The sequence below is a fragment of the Lepidochelys olivacea genome (genome assembly GCF_965140295.1).
Source record: "Lepidochelys olivacea isolate rLepOli2 genome assembly, chromosome: 13".
Lineage (NCBI taxonomy): Eukaryota > Metazoa > Chordata > Testudines > Cheloniidae > Lepidochelys > Lepidochelys olivacea.
In genome coordinates, this window is record NC_140423.1 from 33,282,226 (window position 1) to 33,299,766 (window position 17,541).

At 44.3% G+C, this 17,541-nt stretch overlaps 1 protein-coding gene and 1 pseudogene across 2 annotated transcripts in view; one reads left to right on the forward strand and one right to left on the reverse strand.

Moving 5' to 3' along the window:
• LOC311529434 (olfactory receptor 5V1-like) overlaps positions 1–17,159 on the reverse strand; it is a 504,463-nt pseudogene extending 487,304 nt beyond the window's left edge. The window contains exons 1-2 of the transcript in view: positions 17,033–17,159; positions 16,333–16,559 (exon numbers count right to left, since the gene is read on the reverse strand). The product of the transcript in view is annotated as an olfactory receptor 5V1-like (transcript). The remainder of the gene's footprint in view (positions 1–16,332; positions 16,560–17,032) is intronic.
• Positions 8,992–9,930, forward strand: LOC311529848 (olfactory receptor 5V1-like; the record flags this gene model as incomplete). The annotated part of the gene is made up of 1 exon (XM_084646109.1): positions 8,992–9,930. One exon carries the CDS (start codon positions 8,992–8,994, stop codon positions 9,928–9,930), a length of 939 nt encoding a protein of 312 aa, XP_084502235.1.
• Positions 17,160–17,541: the final 382 nt, after the last annotated feature.

The window sequence follows — 17,541 nt, forward strand, 5'->3', positions numbered from 1 at the left end:
CATAAAAAAGAAGCTTACAAGAAGTGGAAGGTTGGACATATGACCAGGGAAGAGTATAAAAATATTGCTCGGGCATGTAGGAATGTTATCAGGAGGGCCAAATCGCACCTGGAGCTGCAGCTAGCCAGAGATGTCAAGAGTAACAAGAAGGGTTTCTTCAGGTATGTTGGCAACAAGAAGAAAGCCAAGGAATGTGTGGGCCCCTTACTGAATGAGGGAGGCAACCTAGTGACAGAGGATGTGGAAAAAGCTAATGTACTCAATGCTTTTTTTGCCTCTGTTTTCACTAACAAGGTCAGCTCCCAGACTGCTGCGCTGGGCATCACAAAATGCGGAAGAGATGGCCAGCCCTCTGTGGAGATAGAGGCGGTTAGGGACTATTTAGAAAAGCTGGACGTGCACAAGTCCATGGGGCCGGACGAGTTGCATCCGAGAGTGCTGAAGGAATTGGCGGCTGTGATTGCAGAGCCACTGGCCATTATCTTTGAAAACTCGTGGCGAACCGGGGAAGTCCCGGATGACTGGAAAAAGGCTAATGTAGTGCCAATCTTTAAAAAAGGGAAGAAGGAAGATCCTGGGAACTACAGGCCAGTCAGCCTCACCTCAGTCCCTGGAAAAATCATGGAGCAGGTCCTCAAAGAATCAATCCTGAAGCACTTGCATGAGAGGAAAGTGATCAGGAACAGCCAGCATGGATTCACCAAGGGAAGGTCATGCCTGACTAATCTAATCGCCTTTTATGATGAGATTACTGGTTCTGTGGATGAAGGGAAAGCAGTGGATGTATTGTTTCTTGACTTTAGCAAAGCTTTTGACACGGTCTCCCATAGTATTCTTGTCAGCAAGTTAAGGAAGTATGGGCTGGATGAATGCACTATAAGGTGGGTAGAAAGCTGGCTAAATTGTCGGGCTCAACGGGTAGTGATCAATGGCTCCATGTCTAGTTGGCAGCCGGTATCAAGTGGAGTGCCCCAAGGGTCGGTCCTGGGGCCGGTTTTATTCAATATCTTCATAAATGATCTGGAGGATGGTGTGGATTGCACTCTCAGCAAATTTGCGGATGATACTAAACTGGGAGGAGTGGTAGATACGCTGGAGGGGAGGGATAGGATACAGAAGGACCTAGACCAATTGGAAGATTGGGCCAAAAGGAATCTGATGAGGTTCAATAAGGATAAGTGCAGGGTCCTGCACTTAGGACGGAAGAACCCAATGCACAGCTACAGACTAGGGACCGAATGGCTAGGCAGCAGTTCTGCAGAAAAGGACCTAGGGGTGACAGTGGACGAGAAGCTGGATATGAGTCAGCAGTGTGCCCTTGTTGCCAAGAAGGCCAATGGCATTTTGGGATGTATAAGTAGGGGCATAGCGAGCAGATCGAGGGACGTGATCGTTCCCCTCTATTCGACATTGGTGAGGCCTCATCTGGAGTACTGTGTCCAGTTTTGGGCCCCACACTTCAAGAAGGATGTGGATAAATTGGAGAGAGTCCAGCGAAGGGCAACAAAAATGATTAGGGGACTGGAACACATGAGTTATGACGAGAGGCTGAGGGAGCTGGGATTGTTTAGCCTGCAGAAGAGAAGAATGAGGGGGGATTTGATAGCTGCTTTCAACTACCTGAAAGGGGGTTCCAAAGAGGATGGCTCTAGACTGTTCTCAATGGTAGCAGATGACAGAACGAGGAGTAATGGTCTCAAGTTGCAGTGGGGGAGGTTTAGATTGGATATTAGGAAAAACTTTTTCACTAAGAGGGTGGTGAAACACTGGAATGCGTTACCTAGGGAGGTGGTAGAATCTCCTTCCTTAGAGGTTTTTAAGGTCAGGCTTGACAAAGCCCTGGCTGGGATGATTTAACTGGGAATTGGTCCTGCTTTGAGCAGGGGGTTGGACTAGATGACCTTCTGGGGTCCCTTCCAACCCTGATATTCTATGATTCTATGATTCTATGATTCCTGGACCAAATGATCCCAACTGGAATTAGTAACTCTACCCCTGGCCCAAATGTAGCACAGCTAGGGTGGGAAGGTGGTGCTACCCCACTTGCTGATGGAATGCAACCTAGTGTTCATATTAACTACGAAATATTAAAGAGAAATCCACATATTAGACACAGCACCATGCAATTAGGTGAGCTGAAAATAGAAACAGGTCTGTGACTACCCACTACTGAAAGAATACAGAGCTTGAGACAAGTGGGGACAAAGATAGGAACTTATGAAACAATGTAAGGGTCCATGGTCAAATTTTCCATTGGGTAAAACAGGGGTGTATGATAGTACCGAAAGGTATTCACACCTCTCTCAGGCCATGTCTACACTACAAAATTATGTCAAAATTATGGGAGATCTTACCAACTTGGAAGGCAGCTGGTTCTGTCCAGTGGGAGGACAAAGGGCTGAGGAGAGAGGACCCTGGTGACCTGACCAGCTGGTTCCAGCAAGTGGGGGAACAAAGGATGGAAGAGAGGAGGCCCAGGCAGCCTATTTACCTGTAGGGAAGACAGAGGACAGAGGAGGGGCTGTTGAGGGAGATGATATAGGATGATCTGCTGGAAGGAAGGGGCTGCTGGACTGGGAACAGGGAGAGTAGCCTGAGCCCATCAGGACCGGAAGAGAGCCAATTGAACTGTGCTGAGACTAGCCGGGCTCCAGGGTCCTGGGAAGCTCCTATGCTGTGTTCAGACAATCAATAAACCCTCCTGTTTTACTCTGGCTGAGAGTCACTGCAGGCTAGAGATCAGGGTTACATTATTCCCTCTGGGTGTTGAGGCCCCAGGGAGCCAGAGTGAGTGGACTCCCTGAGGGGATCCATGGTGAGAGGCTCAGAGAGGTGCAGTTCCGGGAGGCACTGGAGCACAGGGCTTAACCCCTGAGAGAGAGTGAATCCCTGAGAAGGGCTGTCACACTGAAGGGGGTTTCTACAGGGATTGTATGGAGCAGAGAGAGAGAACGAGTCCTGTGAGTCTGTGAAACGTTAGCATACAGCTGCCACAAGTAATTAAATAGCTTTTGGGTGTCCATGCTATGCGCCTTGTGTCGGCGGTGCACATCCTCACCAGAAGCGTTTGTGCCGATTGTACTGTCAGTGTGGGGCATTGTGGGATGGCTTCTGAAAGCCAGTAACAGTTGATGTAAGCAACACAGTGTCTGTATAGACACCACATCAACCTAACTATATTGACATTGACTCTATGCCTCTCATGGAGGTGGAGTTACTCAGTTGACATAGAAGGGCAGTTACATTGGAGGCAGTGAAATTTAAGTTTAGACACATCCATGGTTAGAAGAAAATGAGTACTTGTGGCACCTTAGAGACTAACCAATTTATTTGAGCATAAGCTTTCGTGAGCTACAGCTCAGTATGTATCCGATGAAGTGAGCTGTAGCTCACGAAAGCTTATGCTCAAATAAATTGGTTAGTCTCTAAGGTGCCACAAGTACTCATTTTCTTCTTGCGAATACAGACTAACATGGCTGCTACTCTGCAACCATCCATGGTTAGGTCAACATAAGCTACCTTTCATACACCTAACTCTGTAGCATAGACCAGGCCCCAGACAAAGGGCTAAATCCTGAGGTGTGCCAAGAACTTGCCATCCAATGGGCTGAATTCTGAAGTCCCTTCTTAGCTTTTTCTCAGTCATCTCCCAATGTATTAAATGGGTGTTTGGATCCATTGACCTCAAGGGAGATTTTAGTCCATTGAGTTCAGTGGGCATTTTGAGCCATTCATTTAAATAGGAGAGTTGGGCAGTGGCTTCAATGGGTATTTTGATCCCTTGATTTCAATAGGAGTTTTTGTCTAATGTCTTCAATGGGCATTTTTGCTCCATGGATGTCAATAGGTGGTTTGCTTCAGTACAGAATAAAGAAGGACCTCATAAGGACCAACTGAAATGGAAGCTTTGCCTGGGTAAAGGATGAATGAAATATAAAACCCGAAGGCATCGATCCAGATGGACTTGCAAATCCAGAATATTTGTTAGGATGTGGCTCAGCATGGGTGTGTCATAAATATAAAGGGAAGGGTAAACACCTTTAAAATCCCTCCTGGCCAGAGGAAAAACCCTTTCACCTGTAAAGGGTTAAGAAGCTAGGATAACCTCTCTGGCACCTGACCAAAATGACCAATGAGGAGACAAGATACTTTCAAAAGCTGCGGGGAGGGAGAAACAAAGAGTCTGTCTGTGTGATGCTTTTGCCAGAGGCAGAACAGGAATGGAGTCTTAGAATTTAGTAAGTAATCTAGCTAGGTATGCGTTAGATTATGATTTCTTTAAATGGCTGAGAAAAATAAGTTGTGCTGAATGGAATGGATATTCCTGTTTTTGTGTCTTTTTGTAACTTAAGGTTTTGCCTAGAGGGATTCTCTATGTTTTGAATCTGATTACCCTGTAAGGTATTTACCATCCTGATTTTACAGAGGTGATTCTTTTTACTATTTCTTCGATTAAAATTCTTCTTTTAAGAAACTGAATGCTTTTTCATTGTTCTTAAGATCCAAGGGTTTGGGTCTGTGGTCACCTATGCAAATTGGTGAGGATTTTTATCAAACCTTCCCCAGGAAAGGGGGGTGTAATGTTTGGGAGGATTTGGGGGGAAAGACGTTTCCAAACGGACTCTTTCCTAATAATACCGGTTAGACGTTTGGTGGTGGCAGCGAAAGTCCAAGGGCAAAAGGTAAAATAGTTTGTTCCTTGGGAAAGTTTTAACCTAAGCTGGTAAAAGTAAGCTTAGGAGGTTTTCATGCAGGTCCCCATATCTGTACCCTAGAGTTCAGAGTGGGAAAGGAACCTTGACAGGGTGTCTTTTGAAAAAGGACCTCCCAGAAGTTAAGGAAGGTCCTCAGTATTTTCGCTGAGGATTTGCCATAGAAGATATTTTTCCTGGTTTGTGTCTCAGGACTCTTGCCGCTGACCTTGCCTCATGCTCACTGCTTAAGAGGGAGTGGGGTGGAGGTGGGGGTGGGGGACGTGTCTGACTTGCTTGATCAATAGCATTAGGTGAAAAATTCTTTGGCTTCAGATTTGGCAACATATGTTTGGTGCCATCTTCAATGCTAGTGCTCTGCATGCTGTCCAGTAGGACAGAGGATGCAGTGGCTAGACCCCACTCTTCATCTGTGCTATGGACTAGTGTGCATTAACAAGCAGCGTTAATTGTCTGATTCTCCAATGAAAAACTGGAGACATACTTTTTAAAGGATGATAACCCCACTGGTTATAAAGAAACCAGAATGTCCTTGCTACACACAAGAGCTGTGTGTGTCAGAGAGCTGCAGATATCTGCCCACAGTAGGAAAGGAAAAGCAGGTGAGGGAAGTCTTGGATAAAAACAAAACACAGAGCGAGATCAGGTGAGTGAGGTAATATCTATTATTGGACCACCATCTGTTGGTGAGAGAGACAAGCTTTCGAGTCATACAGAGCTCTTCTTCTGTGTGACTCAAAAGCTTGTCTCTCTCTCTCAACAGTAGAGACTGGTCTAATGAAAGATATTCCCTCCCCCACGCTGTCTCTCTAATATCCTGGGACTGACAGAGCTACAACTACACAGTAAACACAGTTATAGGCAAACAGGATCAGTGATGTCCATTTCAAGGCTCTGCAGATCGTTTCCTTAGCCAGGTATTTTGGACCTATAGCTTCATGGCAAGAATTTTCAGGACAAAGCTGGGAGGCTATGGATGGTGCAGCACAAAACTATAAAAAGCTTCTTTCTTTCTCAAGAGAGAGATCTCAGTCTTTCTCCATGACTAGAGGGAGATAGCAATGTAGACGTAGATGTGTATCCAGAACAATTCTGGAGGATGCACGTTTCTTTTATGTGATTGCTAAAGTAACACAGAAAATTTCTGTGCTTGAATTAATCTACTCTATGGGACATTATGGTAGAGGTGAGACTTCCTTTCTTTTAGCCATGTAACAAGGTGTTATTTGCTTCCTACACTGAGGCCAAGGTAAGAATCAGTCCTTTATACAATCCTATCTTGCTTATGGTTGATTTAGACTGGAGGGCTAGACAGACAGAAATTTTATGATGCAATTATATATCATCTACATGTGACAAACTGGGGAAATGTCTGTATTACTCTTACAAATATTGTGTATGATTTGGTTTTTCCCTGTTCAGTTCTATATGTCTGCCTGACGGAATACACAGCGTTACATCAAACAAAGACTGTGAAGGGGGCTGTTAAGGAACCCAGGAAGGGTAAAACAATGACACAGATAAATCACCCTCTCAGGTACCTGCTTCAAACAATGGGCTGGGACATCAGTTGCGGGATGAACCTACCTGGCTAGCACCATCCAGATTAGGATGTTTTTAGCTACCCAAAGACAGGGCTGAGATTAAAAGATGCTGTAGGGTTATAAAGGTGTCCCCGGCTGATCGGGAGGAGAGAAATGGTAAGTTCCGCTGGAAGCGGACAGAGAGACACAGAGCCAGCATGCTGGAAGCTGACACAGACAGAGGCTTGAACCTGATATAGTACAATAGAACCCAGAGTTATGAACACCAGAGTTACAAACTCACTAGTCACCCACACACCTCAGACAAAAAAAAAACAAAAAAAACAACCCCCCCAGCAAATCCAGTACAGTACTGTGTTAAATGTAAACTACTAAAATAAAAGGAAAGTTTAAAAAAAGATTTGACAAGGTAAGGAAACTGTTTCTATGCTTTTTTCATTTAAATTAAGGTGGCTAAAAGCAGCATTCTACCATATAGAAAACGGAGCTGCAGGGGTGGGGAGGTGGGTGACATGGTTAGACAGAAAGGGAGGCAAGATGATTTTACCAGATCCTTTTTGCATGGATTTGAGAAGAGACTCTCCTACCCCAGAAAGGTTTTGTGAGGTGGCCTAATGTTTATAAAATGCTTTGAGATGGTTAAAGGAAACAGCTACAGAAAAGCAAATTGTTTTTAACAGAATGAAATGTACATTGTAATCAGGTCTGGTACCAAAACAGTGCTTCAGGGTTCTGGTCATTACAAATATTTTAGGAATTCTTTAAGGGTCCATGACAATTGCCTCTACATCTGGAAGGATGATTCAGGAAGAAGTAACTTTGTTCAACATATTCATCAGTGATCTGGAAAAAGGGGAAAACAGTGAGGCAGCAAAGTTTGCAGACAATAAAAAATTGCTCAAGATAGTTAAGAGCAAAGGTGACTGGGAAGAGTTGCAAAGGGATCTCACAAAACTTGGTGACTGGGCAGCAAAATGGCAGATGAAATTCAATGCTGATAAGTGCAAAGTACATTGGAAAACATAATCCCTACTATACATACAAAATGATGGGACCTAAATTAGCTGTTACCACTCAAGAAAGATCTTAGTGTCCTTGTGACTAGTTCTCTGAAAACATCCACTCTGTGTGCAGCGGTAGTTTAAAAAGCTAACAGAATGTTAGGAACCATTAGGAAAGGGATAGAAAATATCATAATGCCACTACGTAAATCCATGGTACATCCAGACCTTGAATACTGTGTGAAGTTTGTTAGGATATAGATATTCAGGCCTGTCGGTAAATGCCTGTACTCTAAGAATTTAGGTGTATTCTTATCACTTAGCTAGTTCTAGAGGTATAAAAGAAAGAATTAAAATCACTGTCTGCCGGTCTAAGGTCCTTCTCTTACTGTGACAGTCTGAGGCCCTGTGCTTAGGCTAAGGCCTTTGGCTAAGCAGCAGAGGCAGCCATAAGCTGGGAAGCGACCAGTCACAGCCTCACATTCCAAACTAGTCACATTGAAAGAAGGTGCTATTGGGCTGTTAGGAATACAATCCTGTCCTGATAATGCCTATCGCCTCCAGAGAAAGGGAAGTGCCGAGAAGATGTAAAAGGAAACTTAGTTTGATAGCATCCTGTCTGGCAAGAACTCACTTCTCAATAGCTGGGATGTGAAATCCTCACTTCTGTATTGTTTTGTCATTATAGTTCCCACTTTGCTATTGTTTGTCTGTATAATCTCTGTCTGGTTCTGTGATTGTTTCTGTCTGCTGTATAATTAATTTTGCTGGGTGTAAACTAATTAAGGTGGTGGGATATAATTGGTTACATAATCATGTTACAATATGTTAGGATTGGTTAGTTAAATTTCAGGAAAATGATTGGTTAAGGTATAGCTAAGCAGAACTCAAGTTTTACTATATAGTCTGCAGTCAGTCAGAGTGGGTGGGTGGCTGGGGGGGCAATGGGAACAGGGAATGGGGGTGGGGAAATTGGAATCATGTTTGGCTAAGGGCAGGAATAGGAACAGGGACACAGGTGTAAGGCTCTGTGGTGTAGGAGCTGGGAAGGGAGACACTAAGGAAGGAAACTGGAATCATGCTTGCTGGAAGTTCACCCCAAAAAACATCGAATTGTTTGCACCTTTGGACTTTGGGTATTGTTGCTCTCTGTTCATGAGAGAAGGACCAGGGAAGTAAGTGGGTGAAGGAATAAGCCCCCTACACAGTTCTGGTCACTCCCTCTGGAAAAAAAAGATATATTAGAATTGCAAACGGTACAGAGAAGGGCAACAAAAATGATAAGGGGTATGCAACAGCTTCCATATAAGGAGAGATTTATTCCTACCATTTATTCCTACCCTTTTATTTCCTGTCTTTTAACCAGTTACTGATCCAGGAGAGGACCTTCCCTCTTATCCCATGACTGCTTACTTTGCTTAAAAGCCTTTGGTGTGGGAAATTGTCAAAAGCTTTCTGAAATTCCAGGTATGCTATATCCATTGGCTCACCCTTATCCACATATTTTTGACACCCTCAAGATTTCTAATAGATTGATGAGTCATGGTTTCCCTTTACAAAACCCGTGAACTGGAACAATTTTTTTAATGTTAGTGAAATGTTCCTAGAATGTTGTATGCACACTATAAACTAACAACATCATCATCAGGATAATCATCAATCACTCAGTGTGGTACTGGATAAGAGAGTTTGTGTTCATTATTTTTTCCCAGTTTTGTTTCTCTCTCCAGGCACATGGAAGCTAAAAACCAAACTACAGAGTTTGTGATGGTGGGGTTTTCCGTTCATCCAGAGCTTCAGAACTTGCTCTTTATGGTGACTTTCATCATGTACATGGTGTCGTTGTTGGGGAATATCCTCATCAGTGCCACAGTTTGGCTTGACCCAGCTCTTCACACCCCCATGTACTATTTCATCTCCAACCTGTCCTTGGTTGACATCTGCTACACCACGGTCACTGTCCCCAAGATGCTGGAGAACTTGCTTTCTCAGGACAGAACGATCTCTTTCACAGGCTGTGCTGCCCAATTGTACTTCCTTCTTTCTCTAGGGACCACCGAATGCTTCCTCCTTGCTGCCATGGCGTACGACCGCGTCTTGGCCATCTGTAACCCTCTGCGGTACGTGGTCCTCATGAACAAGAGCCTGTGTGTCCAGCTGTTGGCTGGCGCCTGGGTCAGCGGTTTGCTGCTCTCTTTGGGTCAGACCTCATTCGTCCTCACCCTGCCCTTCTGTGGGGACAACCGGATCAACCATTTCTTCTGTGACATTCCTCCCCTCTTGACCCTGGCCTGCGGAGACACCGCCAGGAACGAAATTGCCGTCTTTGTAGCTGGGATGTTAATCGCGCTGATCCCTTCTTTGTTGATCCTGGGGTCCTATATGCACATCATCTCCACCATCCTGAAGATCACATCGGCCCAGGGCAGACACAAAGCCTTCTCCACCTGCTCCTCTCACCTCATAGTCATCACTCTGTTCTACGGCTCTGCCAGCGCCATGTACCTGCGCCCCAGGTCCAGCTATGCCCCGGAGAGTGACAAATTCCTGGCCCTGCTCTACTCTGTTGTGACACCCACATTAAACCCCATTATCTACAGCCTGAGAAGCAGAGATATCAATAGAGCCCTGAGGAGGGTCATAACCTCAAATATATTTCTTCTCAAGATGTGAATAGAGGAACACAGCCCAATCCTCTCCTTGTTAACTCTGGTTTAATGGCAACATCGCTCCCTTGTCTTCCCTGGAGTTGTGACAGTTTTATGGGTACTCAGGATGGTTGGTCACCTCATTACTGAAGACAGGGGGTTAGAGGGAGTCTTTCATGTGATATATCTGATACTACCAGCCTTTCTACCACTCAAGCACTCTCTTCTGGGCTACATCAGCTCTAACTTCAACTTGCAGGTTACCAACAGGTGCACGCCAGTCTCTCATCCCCATTGAAGCATTCCTCTGACACTGGCTACTTACAGAAATTCCTGATCATCTACCCCCAAATATGCCACGTATCCCAGTTTACCAATTTTACCTTAAACCTGTGCTCTTGCAAACAGCACTTGTGAGTGCTTACAATAAACCAAAAGGAGGTTTATTGTAAGAAAGGATAAGGATTAAAGAAGGGAGTGGTGGAAACAAATGGTTAAAAAGCAACACAAAATATGACCTGGGTCTACACTTACCAGTTGTTACCTTTCCTACCTAGTAAGTTAGATCCCCCTCTTTGTCCCCAAGTTCAGTCAGTTGTCGAGCTGGCTGGTTTCTCATTGCATTACCCACACAGAATACTGTAGGGTCGCCTAATTCAATGTCTCTGGGAAAACACAAAGTAATCATTTCACTGTCTAGCAAATTATTACATCCTATTGGTCTTAGTTGAGATCAAGGGAACCCATTGTGATAGGTCCTTTGCAAGACAGAGTCTGAGATTTTAAAAACAGAGAGAGACTTGAATGTCAATTCCCATTAAAATGAGTTTACAAATCTCAGCCTAAATATACAAGGGAGGCATTATTTTCCATATTTTGCAGATGTGGGATGGAGGCAAACACTGCACAGGTTGGGAGCTGAATTCTTACATGGGTGACCAGTCCGATACCTTCCCCTTTGCGATTCATGGATGTTTCCCTTCTGACCATCTTGCAAGTAAGGCAGAGAGAACCAGGATAACTGAGCAAGATGGAGACCTTGGGGGAGATTGTCAAAGCTGCTTAAAGGGATTTGGGTGTCCAGTTTACACTGGAATATAGTGTGTGGTTTTGCCCCTAAACCCTTTTGTAGAATAAAGTTATTAGGACATCCTAGAGCTTTATGTGATTCCACTATACACCTCAAGGGAACAGTTTGAGCATGAGAAACCCTACTTTTCAGAATGAGAAAAGTTAAGATCCCAAAAGAATTATAATACTTTTTGCTTCCTAAAGCAGCTTTTGTCTTAGGATCTCAAAGAATTTAACAGACACTAATTGAACTTCACAATCCTTTAGCTGCACCTGGATGGTCTCCCATCCAAGTACTTACCCAGGCTGACCCTGCTCAGTGATCTCTCTCATGGGATCACTATAAATATTGTTATTCCTGGGAGATGCATAAGTATTATTACTTCTATTTTATACAGGGGTGGGGGGCAGGAAGGGGTCAGGCACAGAGAAGAGAAATGACTTCTGGCAAAGCTCACAGTGTGACCAGGAAGATCAGCACAAGTATTTGGGAATAAGTTGGGAGATATTTATTCCATTTGTATTCTAATTCCAACCTTCCCAGGGGCGTATCCCGGAGAACCGGCAAAACGAAGCAATAAAAGAACAGCAATGGATTCTCACAAAGCATCTCTTTCTTCACAGTGACAGGTTACAGAGTAGCAGCCGTGTAGTCTGTATTCCTAAAAAGAAAAGGAGTACTTGTGGCACCTTAGAGACTAACAAATTTATTAGAGCATAAGCTTTCATGATGAAGTGAGCTGTAGCTCACGAAAGCTTATGCTCTAATAAATTTGTTAGTCTCTAAGGTGCCACAAGTACTCCTTTTCTTTCTTCATAGTGTTACCATCAGATATCTCACCAAGCAAGGATGGTCTATGTGAGTTCTTGAATGGGGAACACTCAAAGAACAACCCAAGGACTGGAGAGAGTACAGAGTGTGGTTGACTCCTTTGAGGGCACTCTCCCCTTTGAGTCAATGCTGACCGTCATGTCCCACCCTGCCTCTAGGAGACAATGTGCTGAGTGACTGTGTGTGTGTGTGTGTGTGTGGGGGGGTGACTCAGAATGGGACTCTCTCTGCACACTATCAGTGAGGACCTCAATGTCCCACAATGGCGCTAGGGATGCTGTGCTGAAGGGAGGAGATTGGGGGGTGACAAAAACCTAGAATACCTGCCTTATGGAAATGGACTCAAATAGCTCAATCTATTTAGCATATCCAAGAGAGCTGTAAGGGATGAATTGATGACAGCCTATAAATACCTTCAATATAGCCTACAAAGTTCAGACAAGATCCAATGACTGGAAGTTGAAGCTAGACAAATTCAGACTGGAACTGAGGTGTGCGTTTTTAACAGTGAGGGTAATTAGCCATTGGAACACGTTACCAAGGGTTAAGGTAGATTCTCCATCACTGACAATTTTTAAATCAAGACAGGACGTTTTTCTAAAAGCTCTGCTCTAGTTCAAAGAGAAATTAATTCAGGGAAGTTGGAGGCCAGGCTAGATGACCACAGTGATCCCTTTTGGCTTTGGGTCTATTGGGTCCCTTTTGGATATGTCTACATGAAGAGGTAGGGGTGTGTTTCCCCTGCTCGTGTACACGTGCTTACGCTAGCTCTCATCGAGCTAGTGTGAGCTTAATTAGCTGTGGTAAGATGGGCAGCAGCAGAGACATGGCTTATATCTCTATGTTTAGATTTTGACAAGAATATAGATATACATGTAAATGAGAAACCAGTGATGAACTTTGATTTGAATGTAAAAGGTGTTAAAGAAATGACGGCTCTATAAAATTAATGTATATCTCAGAGAGAATAAGAGACATGTTGAAATGGGGAAAAAAACAATCCCTGATGCTACAGACACATTAAAGGTCCAATAGCAGGCATGAGAGGGTCCCAGAGCACTGTCCATGGCAGGATGGTTGGTTCATTAATCATGCATGGGAAGTGATCGTGACACCCAAATTGATTCAGAAGCATAGAAAAGTTTTGCCAAGTTGTTTAGTTTAGATACGGAAAATAATTTGGTTTTGATTATAATGTTATAATATTTAACACTCTTAAATATTGTCTGTGTATAATATTAAATAGAGTACATAAATATGATATAAAATTAATATAATAGACATCAAAGTAAAATAAAACAAACAAGAAAGTAAAAAATTTGGCATTTGTTTTGTGTGTTTTTCCCCCTGAAACAATTTGGTGACAACAACACAAATTTGAAAAATGATTCAGAGTTGCTGAATCTACATTTTCTTTGAAAAAAGCTGAGTGAACAATCTTGCAGTTTTACATTTACGTTCCAGTCTAGTGCCCTCTCTAGTAGCTCACTGTTTTTAACTTCCACCGTGCGCCCCATATCAGATCTATATATCCTGCAATACCAGTTTATCTCCAGTAACAAAGGGCTCCTGTCATAAATATGAAGGGAAGGGTAACCACCTTTCTGTATACATTCTGTATAAAATCCCTCCTGGCCAGAGGCAAAATCCTTTCACCTGTAAAGGGTTAAAAAGCTAAGGTAATCCTGCTGGCACCTGACCCAAAATGGCCAATGAGGGGTCAAGATTCTTTCAGATCTGGAGGGGGGGGCGGGGAACAAAGGGTTTGGTCTGTCTGTGTGATGCTTTTGCAGGGAACAGATCAAGGATGCAAGCCTTCCAACTCCTGTAAAGTTAGTAAGTAATCTAGCTAGAAAATGTATTATATTTTCTTTTGTTTAATGGCTGGTAAAATAAGCTGTGCTGGAGGGAATGTATATTCCTGTTTTTGTGTCTTTTTGTAACTTAAGGTTTTGCCTAGAGGGATTCTCTGTGTTTTGAATCTGATTACCCTGTAAGGTATTTACCATCCTGATTTTACACAGGTGATTCTTTTACTTTTTCTTTAATTAAAATTCTTCTTTTAAGAACCTGATTGATTTTTCATTGTTCTTAAGATCCAATGGTTTGGGTCTGTGTTCACCTGTACCAATTGGTGAGGATCTTATTATCAAGCCTTCCCCAGGAAAGGGAGTGTAGGACTTGGTGGGATATTTTGGGGGAAAACGTCTCCAAGTGGGCTCTTTCCCTGGTCTTTGTGTAAGACGCTTGGTGGTGGCAGCATACGGTTCAAGGACAAGGCACAGTTCGTACCTTGGGGAAGTTTTTAACCTAAGCTGGTAAGAATAAGCTTAGGGGGTCTTTCATGCAGGTTCCCACACCTGTACCCTAGAGTTCAGAGTGGGAAGGAACCTTGACAGCTCCTGAAAACAGTGAATTGGTACATTTTCTGAGCTGTGGCATGGAGAGCACTGGAGATATTGTAACTGAGTCCACAAACAGTCATCTAATAGCAGCAATTGAGCAGACTTTCCAGCCTTTCAGTTCCTCTGAATCATCTGCTACTGTCCCTTTTTCCCTTCCCAACTGGCAGTGAAAAGAACTAATCCAACACATGCCTCCAGCATGGCTCAAATGATGTGTTTTGATTTGTTTGTATGTGTAACAACCCTTGTAAATGTTGAATGCCTGGAGAAAAATCTCTGAACAGAAGGGAACTTTGGTCTAATTTAGTATCTAGAAGGGATACAGGACTAGAGGGACCAGCTGTCTAACCCCACATTTAGAAAGGATTCAGAGAGACTGGGGCCGTTCTGATCTGTTACATAGGAAGAAACCAAGACTAGATGGACAACTGGTTTTTAAGCAGGTATGTAGTATGAATATAGGAACAGATGGACCATTGATCAGATGCAGTGCATAGGGACAGGATGAATCAATGTTTTTTTTTCTATTAACAGAAAACATAAAGGAGTGGATCAACCATTAATCTGATCAAGTATGTAAATGGGATACAGGACTAGATGGACAATTGTTCTGGTCCAGACTGTAGAAGGGATAAAGGAATGGATGGACTATTGATCTGGTCCAGAAAATAGAAAGATTACAGGACTAGAGGGACAATTGTTCTGGTCCCCTGTGCAGAAGGGATGCAAGGATGGATGGACCATTGTTCTGATGCAGCAGAGCAGGAGTCTGGATTCCAAACGGGATGGCCCCATGATCTGTCACTCACTGTCAGGATCTGGAATAACAGAGACCTCTACCTCCCTACTGTTGGGATTCCCTCTAACTCCTTGTCCATTCCCTTAGTTTATCCAGAACATCTTATCCAGTTCTGGAGGGGAACAGTTTATCCAGTTCTCTAGAATCCAAAAAACTTGGTTCAAATCTGGACACAGCATTGAGGTGTCTTTAGAGGCATTTCATAAAGCTACACCTGAGGTGATCAGGTTCAGGTATAGGGGTGGGTTAGGTGCACCACAACTCCAAAGGACATAATTGTATATCAGATTATATACATATTCTAAAACAGACTAACACATGTGCATTACATTCTACGTTACATCACAGACTTCATGATTGGCTTACTAATTGTGTGGACCGATCCCTGGATGGATCATGAACTATCTATGCACTAGGAAATGTGCTAGTAAGCAAAGCTGCAGCTGCAAGCAGATCACACATTTACTCTTCTTCTTACTATTTCTTTATCTATGAGGTACATATTATTTACAAGGCCACTTGTGAATTCCTGCTTTGTCCATTGTTAACCTGTTTCCTTACGTCTGTTTTCTTTCATTGTTCAGGCAAGGCCTGTACCCCTACATCCTTACCCACCATTTTCCTCAGGGTGCATATCGCCTCCTTGTTCCTCAGGCTGTATATGAGGGGATTGAGCACTGGGGTGACAGTGCTGTAGAAGACAGAGCTTGTTTTGAGCTTCCCCAGGAAGGAGAAGCTAGACCTGGGTCTCAGGTACATCGAAATTGCTGTCCCAAAGAACAGGCTGAGGACAACCAAGTGGGAAGAGCAGGTGAAAAAGGCTTTATGTCTTCCTGCAGTGGAGGGGATGTTCAAGGCAGTGCCAAGGATGCGAGCGTAAGAGAGGACTACTAAGGAAAGTGGGCAGTCCAGCGTGAATACACAGCTCACGGACATGATTATTTATGCCTGGTCCTTCCCAGCACAGGCCAAACTCACCATGGCCGGCATTTCACAGAGGAAATGGTCTATCTCCCGCTGCCTGCAGAAAGACAGCTGGAAGGTGGAGGCGGTGTTGATGACAGAAACTAGGAAACCGCCTGCCCAGGAAGTGGCCACCATGGCAATGCACCCCTATTGACCATGAGTAGCGGGTAGTGCAGTGGGAGGCAGACGGCGACGTACCTGTCATATGACATAACAGTGAGGAGGAAGCACTCCTTTATGCCATAAGGCGAGGAAGAGGTACATCTGGGCCATGCAACGGGCCAACGAGATGTCTCTGTGCTCTGCCAGGAGGTGGGCCAGCATCTGGGGCAGGAAGCACGAAGTATAGCTGACCTCCAGGAGAGACAGGTTGGTGAGAAAAAAATACATGGGGGTGTGGAGGAGAGGGTCAGTGCCAACCAGGAGAATGGTGAGGAGCTTCCCAAGCAGGGTCACCAGGTAGAGAGTGAGGAACACCACAAACAGAGCCAGCCGGACCTCTGGATGACTGGAGAGTCCCAACAGGATGAACTCCTGGGGTATAGAAGTTTGGTTGCCTTCTCCAGTCCTGTTCATTTTGTCTGAGGGAGTAAAGGGAAAAAAATGAATAAACATAATTAGCTATCTGAGAGACAAGGTGGGTGAGTTGATCTCTTTTATTGAGCCAGCTCCTGTTGGTGAGAGAGATAAGCTTTCAAGCTACTCCAATAGAAGTGGGCCCAATTAAAAAAAAATGACCTCACCCACCTTGTCTCTCTCATTTCCTGGGACCAACACAGCTACAACACCACCGCAAAAAAGTTGAAGGTACTGATCAGCCTCCCCCTCCCCCCATTACCACAGCATTGGAGCACCTCTTCATCTTTGAGGAATTGATCCTCCACACCTGTGAGGCAGGGCAGTGCTATTATCCGCATTGTACAGGTGGGAAACTGAGGTACTCAGGGTATGTCTAAGTGCATTGCAAACCCAGATCTGTGGACCACATCTCATGGAATCATTGTTTCCAAGCTCATGCTTGGGCGTACACACTGCATTGTAAGCCTGGGTTTACAGTGGCCAGAGTAGGGTCTCACAGCCATGCCAGCGCATCCATAGGGCACTGCATAGACCTTCTGACTCGGGACTTTGGCTTGAGCTGCGTTCACCTTGCAAAATGACAGGGCTTGGTCCTGAGTCATGGCAGGACTTAATGCTCTGACCCACCCACCCTAGCAGATGCCTAGGACCCAGGTTATGAGTGCTTGCTGAGCTGAATCAGACTGGTTTGGAAGCGGATGGAAGCTGGGATGGGGCTCAAATCAGAATAGAACTTGGGCGTAGAGTGCAGTGTAGACATACCCAGAGAGGATAAGCGACATGTCCAGGGGCATGAGGTCATAGAGTTTAAGGCCAGAAGGGACCACCAGATCATCTGGTCTGACCTCCTGCTGATCACAGGACACCAGCACCACCCAGCACCCACACACTAAACCCAATGACAGAATTAGACCAAAGTATCATTAGGGAAATCATTAGGAAAGGGATAGATAATAAGACAGAAAATATCATAATGCCTGTCTA